Source organism: Myotis brandtii, unplaced genomic scaffold (assembly GCF_000412655.1).
Source record: "Myotis brandtii unplaced genomic scaffold, ASM41265v1 scaffold50, whole genome shotgun sequence".
NCBI classification, from domain to species: domain Eukaryota; kingdom Metazoa; phylum Chordata; class Mammalia; order Chiroptera; family Vespertilionidae; genus Myotis; species Myotis brandtii.
Genome location: NW_005369061.1, coordinates 780,541 through 796,529, shown reverse-complemented (window position 1 = coordinate 796,529; position 15,989 = coordinate 780,541). Strand labels below are relative to the sequence as shown.

General features: G+C 56.8%; 1 protein-coding gene across 2 annotated transcripts; it reads left to right on the top strand.

Moving 5' to 3' along the window:
* The first annotated feature begins 8,526 nt into the window (after positions 1-8,526).
* Positions 8,527-15,287, top strand: ANKRD13B (ankyrin repeat domain 13B). Of its 2 annotated transcripts, XM_014548217.1 has the most exons (14): positions 8,527-8,662; positions 8,761-8,885; positions 8,972-9,017; positions 9,630-9,773; positions 9,861-10,050; positions 10,128-10,194; positions 11,250-11,331; positions 12,083-12,147; positions 12,376-12,506; positions 12,639-12,796; positions 12,924-13,076; positions 13,173-13,336; positions 13,413-13,489; positions 13,969-15,287. In XM_014548217.1, exons 3-14 carry the CDS (start codon positions 8,993-8,995, stop codon positions 14,183-14,185), a joined length of 1,473 nt encoding a protein of 490 aa, XP_014403703.1. In that variant the 5' UTR covers positions 8,527-8,662; positions 8,761-8,885; positions 8,972-8,992; the 3' UTR covers positions 14,186-15,287. The 2 variants fall into 2 exon arrangements, with proteins under 2 accessions (XP_014403703.1, XP_014403702.1); XM_014548216.1 differs by lacking the exon at positions 8,527-8,662 and having other exon boundaries at positions 8,843-8,885; positions 8,972-9,257; positions 13,173-13,322; positions 13,930-15,287.
* Positions 15,288-15,989: the final 702 nt, after the last annotated feature.

Genomic DNA, 15,989 nt, shown 5'->3' with positions numbered 1-15,989 from the left:
CCATCTCTGCAGAGGAGTCCCAAGAAGGGTTGGGGTGACCCGAGCCTCCAAGTGTCTGGGCTGGTTGGGGTGTCCACTTCCATCCTCCCTCCGCTTACACAAGGATGCTCTAACTTGCTCCTCAGACCGTGCCTCTATTTGCCCATCATCACAGAAGTGGTTTTCAGCCAGAGGGGCCTGGAAAAGAAAGCCAGAGTGGTAGGTCCTGGGGAGCGAAGGTGAACAGCCCTGCCCTCAGGGCGCCTCCGTGCTGGTGGTGATGCGAGTGTGAACGGGGAAGTGCAGTGCGAGTGCAGGGCCCTGAGACACAGACTGTCCAGTCTCTGGCTCTCCTCTGCCTCTGTCCCCCCCGAGGACAAAAGAAGACAAGTCTCCGGCAGAGGTTACAGCTGGAGGGACTGAAGACTGAGTGGAGAGGAACTTCCTGGTGGGGTGGTTGAGGGATGGTGGGTTGAAGGGTTGTTAGACAGAGGCTGGTGGCTGAATCTCCAGAATCCCTCAGTCACATCCTTTGCTGGAGAGGTGGGCGGCCTTTTTCTTGCAGAGATTGGAGAGAGGCAAAGTGCCCCAGGGGAAAAGGCTCTCACCCCGGCCTCTCTGACAGATGGTGCCGGGGTGAGGCTGGGGTGGTGAGCTCTGGGACCTGCTGCAGGTAGGGGTGGTTTGGGGCTGCTGTGCCTGTTCCTCTTTCCCTCCTCTCAGGCTGCCACAGAAACCAGGCACCAGGTACACCCCACCCCCACTCTCCCACTGCCCCACCCCCACCTGCCCTGGTGAGTTAGTGTCTCCTGGAAATGGACACCACTTGATCTGATCCAGGCCAGGGGGAATATAGGGCACTGGTTGAGGTTAACCCTTGTTCAACCACAAGGGAATCAGGCCAGTCCTCTCCTTGGCTCTGCGCATGCCGAGAAGGGGGTGCCAGTCAGTCTGGGAGGGAGAGGCCCCTGGCTGTATCTTATCTTCAGGACTGACCCAGAATGACCCTTGCATCCACATGCGCCTGCTCAGTCCCCAGGGCCTCAGGCTCCCAGGGAGAGCTGAAGGTGCCCAACCTACCATTTCCTGCAGAGGGTGGGCCTGAGGGCAGCCACCCAGCATCATGAAACCACCACAGACTCCTGGTATTCCAGCTGGGAGTCCCTGGCCTCTGGTTCTCCTGGCACAAACTGTCACAGAAAACAGCCAGGCATTCCTCTAGCACAGCATCTGGGTTTCCCTGGTTGTCGCCTGGCATAGCTGCCTCTTCTTCACTCCAAGAAAGCCCCGCAGAGGCCCTCCCGTGGGCAGGCTTGGCAATGCCGTCTGCCCGAAGAGGGGGATGGGATGGCAGGCTCATGGGCTTTGCTCAGTGCCCACCCCCAACTCTTTTGGGGGCTGGAAGCAGAAAGTGGTAGAGAGATGGGAGGTGCTGAGAGGGTGTTTTTTGGTGAAGGGAAGGGTCCATGACCACCCGTAGCTGGCACCCAGCAGTACATGGCTGCTGGGTACCCTGTTTCCTGCTTTGCATATGTCCTGCCAGGTTGGGAGGGGGCTGGGGTGTGCCAGTTCCCTCTTGGCTGGCAAAGTCCTGCGGTTGGCACAGCCAGCTGGCCATGGCCCTGGTTCTGGAGTCACAAGTCTCTGGTGTTCCCTGGGGGTGGGAGGGGGAGGCTAGAGTGTGTAGCTCCCTGTGGGAGGGCCGAGGGGAGCAGGATTCCTCCCCTGGCAACAGGCACTCTGGAGAGGGCCAGACTGTGATTCTAGGGAAACATCTTTCTTCCTGGGGCTGCCCCCACCACGGTCTTCCTTCCTGCGTTCCCCCGCTCATCCTTCTGACCTGGAGGCGGGCGAGATGGGATTGTGGGGCCCCTGGATGCTCAGACAGAGGCTGCCCCACCCAAGGTGCCAATTGTGTTCACCAGCACCTATGACCCCTCCCCCCACCCCCCCAACGTGAGCAGTTCAGGTGTGGGCCGTCACCACAGCTGGTGAGTTGGGAAGCTCAGGGGAGAGAGCCACAAACCCCAGAAACCAAAAATCAATGTGTCTGGGTTGAGGGGAGGGGCTGCGTGGGGCAGGATGGAGGAGGCAGGGTGAAGGGAGAGTTCGCAGATGCCACCCCCACCTGCTCAACCCAGCTGGAGGCAGCATCCTGCCTCCCTCCCCCTTGAGTGACTCAGGCATAGCTGTCCCTACACCTCATGGTCCGGTGGGAGAACGGAGAAGCAGTGACCACACCGGACTCCAGCTGTCCCCCTGGGGCTGGAGGAGGGAGGGGGCCAGGGAAAAGAGACAAAGACTGCGCAGGCAAGGCCTCACCCACCGGGCCCGTCTCCCTTCTTCTCCAGCACCTGTGCGTAGTCTATGCATTTGGAGTGTCCTTGTAAGATTTCACCTAACAAAAGGATTCTGCTAAGCTAACCAAGTTTGAAAATACACCCTGCTGGTGCGTGTGGGTGTGAGGGGTGTGCGTGTGCTAAAAAGCTGGCAGCCCTCACGTGTGTTACACATGACTAGACACCTGTAGAGCCAGAGGGCAGCTGGCACGCATGTGCTTGCACACTTTGGGTGCGCACATACTGTGAGCGTGGAGGCAGGAGTATGAGAGTGCATCCTTGTGGTATGTGCACGTGTGTGTGTGTGCTTGAGGGGGGACCTCTCAGGAGTGGGGACCTCCCAGGGAGCCCTGGCTCTTAAGCTGGAGAGACCCCTGCGTTTGCCTCCAGCTGAGGCCTGCTGGGTTTCAGAGTTTCCATTCTCTTGGTGGGGAGCGCCGGGTGTTGGGTTTCATGGGAAACCTTTTCATTCCAGCAATTAAATAGCTTCAGGGCTTTGCCGAGGATATTAATGAATTCTCCCACCTGGGGCTGGGGCAAGGTGCCACTTGCACTGTAGGCTCTGCTTTGAGCAGGTGGGGGGAGCTGCTTTGGGGCTTGGTCGGTTGGGTATATGCAGGGCCCTTGGAAAACAGCTGTGCCCTGGGGACCTAAGGAGGGTGTGGGTAGGTCTCTTGAGGAGTGGGAGTGAGGAGGGGCACCCCTGCCCTGCAGGCAGTGCCAGCTGCTCTCTGGAGCCTGGAACTGAGGTACCTGAGGGGGCAGGTGGCAGGCAGCTTCTGGAGCCCTGGGGCCGGGCTGGGTGCCCTGCCAGCTCCCTGGGGCCTTGTTAGCAGCAGCATCTGGGGCAGGGCTGGTGAGACGGCTCAGCTGCAGCCCCACGGGAAGGCCTCCTCACTGCCCAGCCAGCTCAGGCTCTGTGGGTCCTCCCCTGTCCCACCCCAGGGCTCAGCATCCTATCCAGGGCGGGGCCCTGAGGGTCCCAGCCCAACCCATGCTGAGACGGCTCAGCTGCAGCCCCACGGGAAGGCCTCCTGACTGCCCAGCCAGCTCAGGCTCTGTGGGTCCTCCCCCGTCCCACCCCAGGGCTCAGCATCCTATCCAGGGTGGGGCCCTGAGGGTCCCAGCCCAACCCATGCTCACCTTCCCCTGTGGGGAGCTGGTGTGGAGGGGCAGCAGGAGGGCCACTCACATTTCTAAGTCACAGCTCAGAGGGCCACAGGGGCCAGGTACACTTTTTTGAGGCTCCTGGTATCCTTGAAAATGAAGAAATGCCAACACAAGGTTATAAAAATAATATACATAATTTAAAGTGCTTTCTTTTTGACAAAGGAGTTCATATCCATGTTTTAAAATATTTAACTGTCAATAGGCTTCTAATGAAAAGCTTCGGTCCTCACTCCGCCTCTATTTAAAGTGCTTTCTTTTTGACAAAGGAGTTCATATCTGTGTTTTAAAATATTTAACTGTCGATAGAAGGCTTCTAATGAAAAGCCGAGGTCCTCACTCCGCCTCGCCCCACCTCCCATCTCATTCCCCAGAGGCGACTACTTTGAACTCTAGAATTGTGTTTTTTAACCTCCATAGTTATCAACAGCGTACTTGTACAACGATTCCGTGGTTTATCAGTTTTACACTTATTGCCTTCCCCTCCCCGTCCCTCATATATAGTCATCTGTGTATTTGTTGTGCACCTATTTATTAAGCGCCAGTTATGTGCCAGGCGCTGCCTGGGAACTGGGCATCCAGCATTGAACAGAAGCGAGAGGGACACTCCCTTTGTGGGGCTCACAGCTTAGGTCAGGGAGACCATGAAAGAAACAAACAAGCGGTTTAATGTGGAAAGACAACTAACGCAAGATAAGGGTCAATCGCTAGACAAACAGCACCTGTCATTTAAGATGGGCTGTCGGCGCAGGCCTTTCTAAGGAGGTGACATTTGAGCAGCGACCGGAGAGAAGTGGCTCTCCTGGGCGTCAGGAGAAGATGGTTGCAGCGAAGGCCAGTGTGTGGGAGTGGAGTTCGGAGGAGAGGCGGGGAGCACATGAGTTCAAGTCCAGGGCTATTGGATGGGAAGCCACGGACAGGTTTTGAGCGAACGGACCTGGGAAACATTTCAAGGGATTGTGGTAGCTGCTCTCGATGGGCCCTGTGGGGACCGGACCTAAGGATGGAGTCGGGAGAGGATGAAGAGACCAGTGAGGAGGCATCTAGGCCACCAGGTGAGAGAGGGGACGTCCAAGGCAGGATGGCAGCCTGGGGGGATGACACTGAGAAGACCCTGGGCCTGTTTTGAAGGTGGAGCCTATATGGTCAGGTTTTGCCGATGGATTGGATATGAAAGGTGAGAGAAAAGGAAGAGATAAAGAGAGTTTGGGAGTTTTTTAACCTGGAAAGGGAGTGAATGAGGCACTGTTTCCTGTGATGGGAGAACTGGGGCAGGTGCAGCTGTCCAGGAATGGCTGACCTGAAGAAAGCCAGGGAGAGAAGAGAGGTCGTGGGAGGTCACGATGTCCCGTTCTGGTTTTTGAGTACAATGATCTTTTCCTATTTCTCTGAGGATGTAAATTGCTGTTTTCCTCCAAAAAAGTTTTCTTCCGTTTCCTGCATTGACAGTGTTTCCTCTGGGTTTTTAAAATCCATTTGCCGATTTTGGGTCTCTTTTATGTTGGCAGCTTTCCTCAAATGTCCAGTCATCCCTGGCTGTGGGGGCATATTTAAGAATAGGGCATCCTGGCCTGGTGGCGCAGTTGGTTAGAACGTCGTCCCAATACACCAAGGTTGTGGGTTCGATCCCCGGTCAGGGCACATACAAGAAACAACCAACGAATGCATAAATAAGTGGAACAACAAATCCATGTTTCTCTCTCTCTTAAATCAATTTAAAAAAAAAGAAGAACAGGGCTGTGGAGCTTACTGATGCATGGGTGCTACTGTCAGGGGATTGGGTGGCAAGCTGGCCTGCTTACTGTAGGATCCCCAAATGTCTGTACCCAGAGGTCTTTGGTGTTTCCAGCTTCTCTGTTCTCCTGCTAGGGGTGGGATGGGGCCATCTGGCTGCCAGTGGGTGGGGACCTGAGGCAGGGATGGGCCTGGGCTCTCACTGCTCACTCCATGACCTCATCCTCAGGCCAATGTTCCTGAGTCCAGCGCAGTTCAGGCTCAGTTTCTACAGAGAATAACCCCCTGGCGTCCTGTGGAGGGCAAAGGGGCATCTCCCCGCATTATAAGGTTGGAGAGGGGGCCAAGGGTTCTGAGTTTATTTTTTTTTTAATTTAAATATATTTTATTGATTTTTTACAGAGAGGAAGGGAGAGGGATAGAGAGTTAGAAACATCGATGACAGAGAAACATCGATCAGCTGCCTCCTGCACACTCCCCACTGAGGATGTGCCCGCAACCAAGGTACATGCCCTTGACCGGAATCGAACCTGGGACCCTTGAGTCTGCAGACTGACGCTCTATCCAGAGCCAAACCGGTCAGGGCGGATTCTGAGTTTTAATCAGCCCCGTGTTTCCCTCTGAGCCTCACTCCCACATCTGCCTGTTCTATACCTTTCAGGAGCGCTAGGGGGTGATCTGGCTTGCTACTTGCCGAGGCTCCCACATCAGTAATGCTCCAGCCACTTTCCATGTTCTAAAGATGTGTTAAAATCTCTCACCTGCTGACATCTCTTTATTCTTGTGGGTTTTAAATATTTTATTGACCTTCTTGTACTTAGTCACAAATTTACCATCTGGGGCAGCCTTCATTTCTTAGATGGAAGTTTCCATCTTGTATCATTTCCCTGCCACCTGGATAACTTTCTTTAACGTTGCTTGAACGTCTTCTGGTGACACATTCTCTTAACTTTTGTTTGTTTATGAAAAATCTTTATTTCCCCTTTATTTTTAAAGGATACTTTTTATAGGATATAGAATTCTAGTTTGACATTTCCCCCCTAGCACTTTGAAGAGTCCATGCTATTGTCTTCCAGCTTGCATGGTTTCTCATGAGAAATATGCAAGGTTTCCTATGTTTGTTCTCTCATACATAGTGTGTCTCATTTTTCAAAATGCTTTTAAGATTTCCCTTTAAGATTTTCCTAGTTTTCAACATTTGATTTTGATGGACTTTCGTGTAATTTTCTCTCTCTCCCCCTGCCCCCCTTTTTGGTGTATTTTTCTTGGGATTCATTGCATTTTTTGATTCTGTGGATTTATCATTGTATTAGTTTCCACAGAAAATTACCACAAAGTGGATGAGTTAAGACAAAAATTTATTCTCACCTTGGCTGGTGTGGCTCTGTTGGGCATGGTCCACGCACCGAAAGGTTGCTGGTTCAGTTCCTGGTCAGGCACATGCCCAGTGTGCGGGCTCCATCCCTGGTCGGGGGCGTGCTTTGTTCTCACATCGGTGTTTCCCTTCTTCTCGCTCTAAAAATCAATTTTAAAAGTCTTTAAAAAATTTATTTCCTCATAATTATGGAGGTTGCAAATTCAAACTGAAGGTGTCAGCAGCACCCCACTCCCGCCAAAGACTCTAGAAGAGAATTCTTCCTCTTCCAGCTTCTGGTAACTCTCAGCAGTATCCCTGGGCTGGCGGCTGCATAACTCCGGTCTCTGCCCCCGTCTTCACATGGAACGTCTCCTCTCTGTGTCGTTCCTCTGTGTGTCTTATAAAGACACATCACTGGATTTAGGGCCCACCTGGAGAAGCCAGGCTGACTTCGTCTTGAGATCCTTAACAAATACTATATCTGCAAAGACCCTTTTTCTGAAAAATGTCACATTCAAAGGTTATGGGGGATTAGGATGTAGACTTTTTTTTTGGGGGGGGGGCGCACCACCATTCAACCCACTGAGACTCACAATTAAGTTGGAGAGACAAGAAAATGGACAGTTACAGTGTGACAGGGACATGCCTTGGTGTGGGGAGCACAGGGCTGTGGGAACAAAACACAGAGACTCTGACCAGCCTACGGAACCCAGGAGGCTCCCAGGAGGAAAATACAAGCCCTGCGGCACCTGCCAGTCCCTCCACTCAGCGGAGGCACCATGTGGCCTGGTGGGTGCTGTGGGGTCCCAGAGTGATCGACACAGTCTTCTTAAGGGTAGAGGCCTGGCTTTGTAGGTGGCCAGGGTCTGAACCTCAGCTGACACTTACAGTTATGCGACCTTGTGCAGGTCATTTAACCACCCCAAGCCTCCTTTTCCTCCTCATAAAATGGGCTGATATCCTACTTCATAGAGTTGTTGTGAAGATTATTGAACCGTGGAAGGGGTTCAATAAACATCTGTAAAATGGGATTAATGGTAGTACTAACCTGAAAGGATTGTTATGAGGATTAAATGAGATGTGTGTGTATGTCTGTGTGATATGTACACCTGTGTCAATGAGCACACATGTGTGTATGTCTGTGTGATATGTACACCTGTATATGTGTGCAGTATAATTGTGCTATTCACAAAACAGTGATAGGATTTATAACATGATAATACAGCCCTAGCTGGTTTGGCTCAGTGGATAGAGCGTTGGCCTGTGGACTCAAGGGTCCTGGGTTCAATTCTGGTCAAGGGCACATGCCCTTCTGGGTTGCGGGCCCAATCCCCAGTAGGGGACATGGAGGAGGCAGCCAATCAATGATTCTCTCTCATCATTGATGTTTCTATCTCTCTCTCCCTCTCCCTTCCTCTCTGAACTCACTAAAAATATGTTTAAAACAATGATAATACATAGTGTCCCACAGGCACTGGACATGGGTTTGAAGTTGTACCATGAACGTATTCTTTCATTCCTATAATGCATTACTGCAACTGTTAGCCAAATCTCAGTGATAACGTCAGGGATCTAAATTGGTGGCCCTTCTTGGTCCTGGGCCCCTAGGATATGTCCTGTCTCAGCGGCCCTCCTTGGCCAGCAGCCTCTCTAGGCCACCTGTCAGCCCCAGGCTTACTCTCCGTAGGCAGCCCTCTGGCTGTGGAGGAGCAGACCTAGTTGGGACCTAGGTGGACGGGAAAGGAGGAAGCCCTCCCTCTCTGAGTTACTTCCTGTCCTGTCCCGCGAGCCCCTCTCCGCTCTCCTGGCCCCAGCTAACTGTGTCCGTCCCTCCCGTTGCCGCGTGAGATGCGCAGGCAGGCGGCAGGTGGCGGCTGCCTTCTTAGAGGCTCTGGTTCGGAGGGGCTGCTTCGGGAGTGACCAGGGCTTCGTCTTCACCTCTTCCTCCAGGTGGACATCGAGCAACTGGATCCCCGTGGGCGGACTCCCCTGCACCTGGCCACCACCCTGGGGCACCTCGAGTGTGCCCGTGTGCTCCTGGCACACGGTGCAGACGTGGGCAGGGAGAACCGCAGCGGCTGGACAGGTGGGCACCCCTGCCAACCCCAGCCCCCCAGCCAGGGTTTCCCCGGCATCCGATCCTCACCCGCCCGGTGATGCTGCCTCTGCCTCCCCCTCCCCCAGTGCTTCAGGAGGCGGTGAGTACCCGGGACCTGGAGCTGGTACAGCTGGTGCTGCGGTACCGGGACTACCAGCGGGTGGTGAAGCGGCTGGCGGGCATCCCCGTGCTCCTGGAGAAGCTACGCAAGGTGAGGGCCAGCCCCTCAGCCTTCCCCCTGCAGCCCTGGAGCCCTGTCTGTGGCACAGACTTCGCCACTCTCCTTTCATCCTCCAGGCCCAGGACTTCTACGTGGAGATGAAGTGGGAATTCACCAGCTGGGGTAAGAGGCGCTGATGCGGGTCTCTCGGGACCTCAGGGCTTTCGCACTTGCTGCTCCCCTGCCTCCCGCGCCCTTCCCACAGCTCTTACTGTAGCTCCTCATCTCTCGGCTCTCAGCTCAGCGCCACCAGCCAGGCCTTCACGCACTGCCTCAGACACTGTCTCAACCCCATTATTATTATTTCCTTCTCTTTGCAATGATTTGCTCATTTGTTTGTTACCTGTCACCCCTCGCTTGAAGGTAAGCTCCAGGAGGGCAGGGCTCCTGTCTTGTTCAGTGTTGTGTCCCCAGTGACTGGAATAGTGCCTGGCACCCAGTAGGTGTTTAATAAACATTTGTGGGAAGACTGGGTGAAAGATGGAGTGAATGAGTGGACAGATGGCGGGTATTAGGGACTGGGTGGTAGCTGTCACATGCCTGTCTCCGACCTCAGATTGCTCCTGTCTGAGTGGCTGTGGTTTATGTGGTGTGTGGGGGGTGGGGGGGGAGCAGTTTATCTCCTATCAGTTCCCTCATCCTTTCCTGGCCACACCTGACGCCCATGCCCTGAGGTGGCCCACGTTGGGAGGGTCTGGCAAATCAAAGCCACCTCTGACCTTCCCTTCCACCTAGTGCCCCTGGTGTCCAAGATCTGCCCCAGTGACACCTACAGAGTGTGGAAGAGCGGGCAGAACCTGCGGGTAGACACCACGCTCCTGGGCTTCGACCATATGACGTGGCAGCGAGGGAACCGCAGCTTCGTCTTCAGGGGCCAAGGTCAGGCAGCAGGAGGTGGGGCAGGGTGGGGAGGCCGGAGACGGCTCCATGCTGCCCCTTACCTCCGTGCTGTTCCCTGGCTGGCAGATACCAGTGCCGTGGTCATGGAGATCGACCATGACCGCCGGGTAGTGTACATGGAGACGCTGGCGCTGGCCGGGCAGGACCGAGAGCTGCTGCTGGCCGCTGCTCAGCCCACGGAGGAGCAGGTGCTGAGCCGGCTCACTGCGCCTGTTGTCACCACACAGCTTGACACCAGGAACATCTCCTTTGAGAGGTGAGTGGGCATGGCCTCGATGGCCGGGAGCCAGCCTGGTGGGCTGCCTGCTCACCTGGACCACTGTGATCCCTCAGGAACAAGACGGGCATCCTGGGCTGGCGCAGCGAGAAGACTGAAGTGGTGAATGGGTATGAAGCCAAGGTGAGGCCATAGCTCCCCAGTGCCAGACCCCGCCACACTCCTGCCTACAGGGAGCTGGGCCGGGGTTTCCTGAACACCTTCTCTCAGCCTTGGGGGTGCAGAAGCCATGCAGCACTGAGGGCAGGGCACTAGAGTAAGAGGCAACTGATGAGAATGGTCAGGGCTTATTGAGCACTTATTATATTCATGTTCAAGGCACCGTTCTGACACCATATATACACACACACGCACACACACACCCATACAGGCGTACATATCACACAGACATACACACATGTGTGCTCATTTAATCCTCATAACAATCCTTTCAGGTTAGTACTACCATTAATCCCATTTTACAGATGTTTATTGAACCCCTTCCACGGTTCAATAATCTTCACAACAACTCTATGAAGTAGGATATCAGCCCATTTTATGAGGAGGAAAAGGAGGCTTGGGGTGGTTGAATGACCTGCACAAGGTCGCATAACTGTAAGTGTCAGCTGAGGTTCAGACCCTGGCCACCTACAAATCCAGGCCTCTACCCTTAAGAAGACTGTGTCGGTCACTCTGGGACCCCACAGCACCCACCAGGCCACATGGTGCCTCCGCTGAGTGGAGGGACTGGCAGGTGCCGCAGGGCTTGTATTTTCCTCCTGGGAGCCTCCTGGGTTCCGTAGGCTGGTCAGAGTCTCTGCATTTTGTTCCCACAGCCCTGTGCTCCCCACACCAAGGCATGTCCCTGTCACACTGTAACTGTCCATTTTCTTGTCTCTCCAACTTAACTGTGGGCCTCAGGAGGGCAGGGGTGTCTGCCTGTGCTGTTCACCACTGTATCCCTGATGCCCCCTCAGTGCCCAGCACATAGAGACTCCTCACAAAATGTTTGCTGAATGAATAAGAGAATGAATTAATGATGTCATAGAGTTACTTGCTCAAGGGCCTGGAGATAGGAGCAAGCAGCTCCCCTGTCTCCTGCCCCAGACCCTTCCTTGCGGGAAGAGTTCAGGAAGCCCTTGGGAGCCAGGAGCAGGGAGACAGAGCTGTCTTTGAGCCCCTTCTTCATCTTTCCCCAGGTATATGGGGCATCCAATGTGGAACTCATCACCCGGACACGGACAGAGCATCTTTCAGAACAGCACAAGGGCAAGGTCAAAGGTAATGAGGCAGAGGCACCTGGGGGGCTGTGAGGAGCCAGCTTCCACGTGAACACCATCAGCATCCCTCTGACGTCCTTGCAAAAGCCAGGATAGTCTATTCAGGCAAATGGGTTTCAACTCAAGGGCCACGTCCTCATGGCCGGTGGTGGCTGCCTAGAGTGCTGCCAAGATGCTTCCAGGGCAACAGTTGGTTGGGCTCAGTGGGAAGGGGCCGATGACCACTGTCGGCGTTGGGTTTGGGCAGGGAGAGAAGGGTCATGTCTGCTCTTTGTTGGCCCTTCTGGCCTGGTGAGACATAGCCTAGGCAGAAAGTCAGGGGCCCTGCACTGATTCTCTGTGCCCGTTGATACTACACCTGACTTTCTGGGCATCACTTACTGTGTCTAAAGCAGAGAGACATAATTCCTACCTCACAGGAGAACAAATGAACATGGAAGTGCCTGAAAGAAAACACATGCGCATGCATATTCCAAAACTCTTCACCAAAGCAGGTACTTTTTGTCCAGTGTCATCAACTTGGAGAGTGACCCTGGAAGTTTACCCTGAGCCCGAGGCCTACGTTCTATGCCAGCTAGACTAATAGTGGCCCTGGCCCCGCCCCCCGCGTCTCAGCCCCTTCAGGTGAAGGTGCCTGGATGTTGGTGTGGATAAGCAGCCCCCCGCCCCCAGGAACCAGCCTCCCGCCTCGGACTTGGGTGCCGTTACTTCCGAGGGCTGCAGTGTCCTCCAAGAAGCCACGTTTCTTACAGGCTGCAAGACGCCGCTGCAGTCCTTCCTGGGAATTGCTGAGCAGCACGGGGGCCCCCAAAATGGGGTGAGTGTGGGCCAGGGGTGCCCCTTGGTGGGAAGGTATGGATGTGGCTCAGGAGAAGGCCTGGAAGGTGTCCTGCTTAGTGTGCCTGCGAGGACCTCTTTTCCACGGTGCCCAAGACCGTGCCAGCTCCACAGTGGCAGTGGGGATGGCTCTGGGCCTGTCATACACATGGCTGGCCTGGCATCAGAGGCTGCGGAGGGCTCATGGGCCCCTCCCCATGCGGTACAGACCCTGATCACCCAGACTCTGAGCCGAGCCAACCCCACTGCCATCACCGCAGAAGAGTACTTCAACCCCAACTTTGAGCTTGGCAACCGTGACATGGGCCGCCCCATGGAACTGACCACCAAGACACAGAAGTGAGACCCCTGCTGCTGCTAGGGAGGGGTGGGCAGGGCAGGACGGCCGGGGAGGTGGGCCAGGGGCTCCAGAAGGTTCTGGGAGCATCACTCCTACAATGTCCCTCACCCCTTGGGATCCTGGGGCGGCAGGTTCAAGGCCAAGCTGTGGCTTTGTGAGGAGCATCCCCTGTCCCTGTGTGAGCAGGTAGCTCCCATCATCGACCTCATGGCTGTTAGCAATGCGCTTTTCGCCAAGCTCCGGGATTTCATTACCCTGCGCCTGCCTCCTGGCTTCCCTGTCAAGATTGGTGAGCCCCCATTCCCACTTCCCCGTGGCTGCTGTTGTGGGGCTGGGGGTGGGTTTAGATGAGGGAGAGTGGGGGTCTACAGTGTGAGGGGGTGGGTGGTGGCACCTGATGGTTTCCTCACCCTCAGAAATCCCGATCTTCCACATCCTCAACGCCCGCATCACCTTCGGGAACCTCAATGGCTGCGACGAGCCCGTGCCTTCGGTGCGAGGCAGCCCCAGCAGCGAGACCCCTTCCCCTGGCAGCGACTCCTCCAGCGTCAGTAGCTCCAGTTCCACAAGTGAGCCCTGCCCCCTCTGAGCTCGCTCGCCCAGCCCCCTCTCCAGAGCCCTCGTCCCCTTCCTGGGGAGCCACTCTGACCTCGGCCTGCCCGCAGCCTCCTGCCGTGGATGCGAGATCTCTCCCACCTTGTTCGAGGCCCCACGGGGCTACAGCGTGCTGGGTGGCCAGCGGGAGGCCGCGACCCATGACGATGACGACGACCTGCTGCAGTTTGCCATCCAGCAGAGCCTGCTTGAGGCAGGCAGTGAGTATGACCAGGTTCGTCCCCTTGGACGCACGGGGCCACCTGACTGCGGTGCCACGATAGCCAACTGGCCCCGCCCTCTCCCTCCAGGTCACTATCTGGGAGGCGCTAACCAACAGCAAGCCGGGCACTCACCCCGTGTCCTGCGAGGGTCGCCGACAGGACAGGTCAGTGGCCACCAGGATTGGGAGATGCCCACCCCCCCACGCACAACAAACCCCAAGACCCTGTCACGGGGTGAGGACACAGCCCACTGAACAGCCCTCCTGGCCCAGAGGAACTGTGGTCCCCTCACCAGGGACCTATCGGAATCAAGATGGTTTCTACCATAGCCTTTTCTGGCTCAGGGGGTGGGTGAGCAGTACTCCTAAAGTGGCCGGTGTGGGGCCAGGCCTCATGGCCTCCAGACCCTCACCAGGCCGGGTGTCGGGGCCAGGGTTCTAGAAGATGCCCACATGTGCTGGCTGCTGCCCCCTGGGAGGACGGGCTTTGTAGGGACTGGGATCTGCCACACCGGGTGGGAGCCAGGGAGGTGAGCAGGACTGAGGGTGGCAGGACTGCTCGGTCCTGGGGCCTCCATGCTGGCTCCCGCCCCGCTCACCCTCAGTTGCGCCCGGAGCCCTGGATGTGTCGTCCTTGCCCCCAGGAGCAACCCGCCCACCCCACAGCACCAGCCCGCCGCCCCCATAGCGGGGCCCAGCCCTCGGCCCAGCCCTGGCAGCCACGTGTTCCGGAGCTACGACGAGCAGCTGCGGCTGGCCATGGAGCTGTCCGCGCAGGAGCAGGAGGAGCGGCGGCGACGGGCGCGCCAGGAGGAGGAGGAACTGGAGCGGATCCTGAGGCTCTCACTGACCGAGCAGTAGTGCCGCTGTCCGGCCTCCGGCCACGCCATGGAGCCCCACCGGAGCGAGACGCCCTGGCCCAGGCACAGGCGCTGTGGCTGGAGACCAGAGCCACCGCCTTGGGGGCGTAGGGATGCACCAGGCACCAGACCAGGAGGAGGTCAGCATGGCCAGGCCAGGAGGCAGCTGGCTCGGCCTGGTCCCCCTGCTTTGCTGTAACTGACCCTCAGCCCTCTCCCCTGTCCAAGGGCAGAGCCAGGCGGTCCTGAGCGGGAGACCAGTCCTCAGAGGAGCAGTGTCCCCAGCCCTGCTCCTGGCTGGCCCTACTTCCTGCTCACTAACCCCACCCCCGGACACTGCCTGTGAAGCCTTTGCATTTCCGCTCTTCACCCCTGGGGGCAGCTGAGCTCCCCAAGTGCTGTGTTGCTGCTTTGTTCCAGACGCAAACCAGCACGTCTAGGGCCCAGCCCCTCCCCCACTCCAGCATTTCAGCGTCAAGTGCACTTAGCGGGGTGCCCAGCTCCCCCAGCCCCCACACCCCTCCCAGGTCTCAGGGTGGTCCCAGCTTCAATTTGGGCAGCCAGAGGTTGGAGACCCCTTCCCCAAGACTTTTTTTTTTGTGATCAGGGAGGGTGCCCAAGGTGGCCCCCCACACCTGGGCTTGCCTGGCTCCCACATGCTGTTCTGGCAAATGGGGGGCATACTGGGCTGGGGGCAAGCTCTAGACCCTACACTAGACTGGATGCAGAGGGGCTGCCCAAGGCCCAGGCACCACCACCCATCCCGTCCCACCAGCTGCTGCTAGCCCTCCGTGGTTGTGCGCCCACTTGCCCCCTCCCAGGGGCTGATTCTAAAACCCTTCATCCGATGGTGCTAACCCCCGGCTCTCCCCGCCCACCCCACCCACCAAGAGAAGCACAGACCCTGCCAGGGGCAGGGGCCCATGGCACACCCTGACCCAGGTTCTCTCTGACGGGCCTTCCTGGCTCAGCCGGGAGGTTCAGAAGGGACACAAAAGGGATGGAAGGAAAGAACAAAGAGAAACGGTTCCTCTTACCCCCTCCCTGATGCCAGGGGCACCAGACTGATTCTGAGGCACAAATTAAAGAGGCTTCAAACCTGAGGCTTTCCCTGTCTGCCTTTACTGGGGAGGAACGCCCGCCCGCCTGCGGCCTGGGGTTCCTTCTGAACTTCCGTGTAGGGAGGGCTCTGAGGGAAGAGGGTGCCTGGTGGATCCTGAGCTCATTTGTCAGGGTCTCGGGGAGCCTGGGGGTAGCATTTGTAGAGGCTGGGAGGCTCGTTACACACGCGCACACACACACACGCCCACGCAGGAGGCACAGACTGAACACTTAGTAAAAGATTTCATTCCGCATGACTTGTTTTCCTCCTAGAGCCGGGGCCACGCAGAGGGCTGGGGGCAGTGTGTGTGAGGGGGGCGCAGAGGGCTGGGGGTGAACCTGCTTCCTCGGGCGAGTGCTGCTCGCCCTCCCCCTCGAGGAAGCCGCCCTCCCCCGTGGGCAGGAAGGGAGAGCGCCCTCTGCTGGGCGCAGCCAGCGGTCCAGCTCCACAGACAACGGGTGGTTCGCGTCTGTAGAACTGGGGTGGCCTCGGCCGCTTTACCTCTCGTGGGTGGAGTCGTGTGACCTGGTCAGAGGGCGTGGCCTGTAACTTCCCAGCCAGTCCAGGGCCACCCGTCGGTTCGCCACCCCTTGGAGGTCAAGCCCAAGCTCCCCGTCTCCCCAAGCATCTCGCTAACAACTAGGCACTTCCTCCGCCCTGAGCGCGGGACAGAGCGGACGCCGTCTGGCCGCGCAGCACCGTG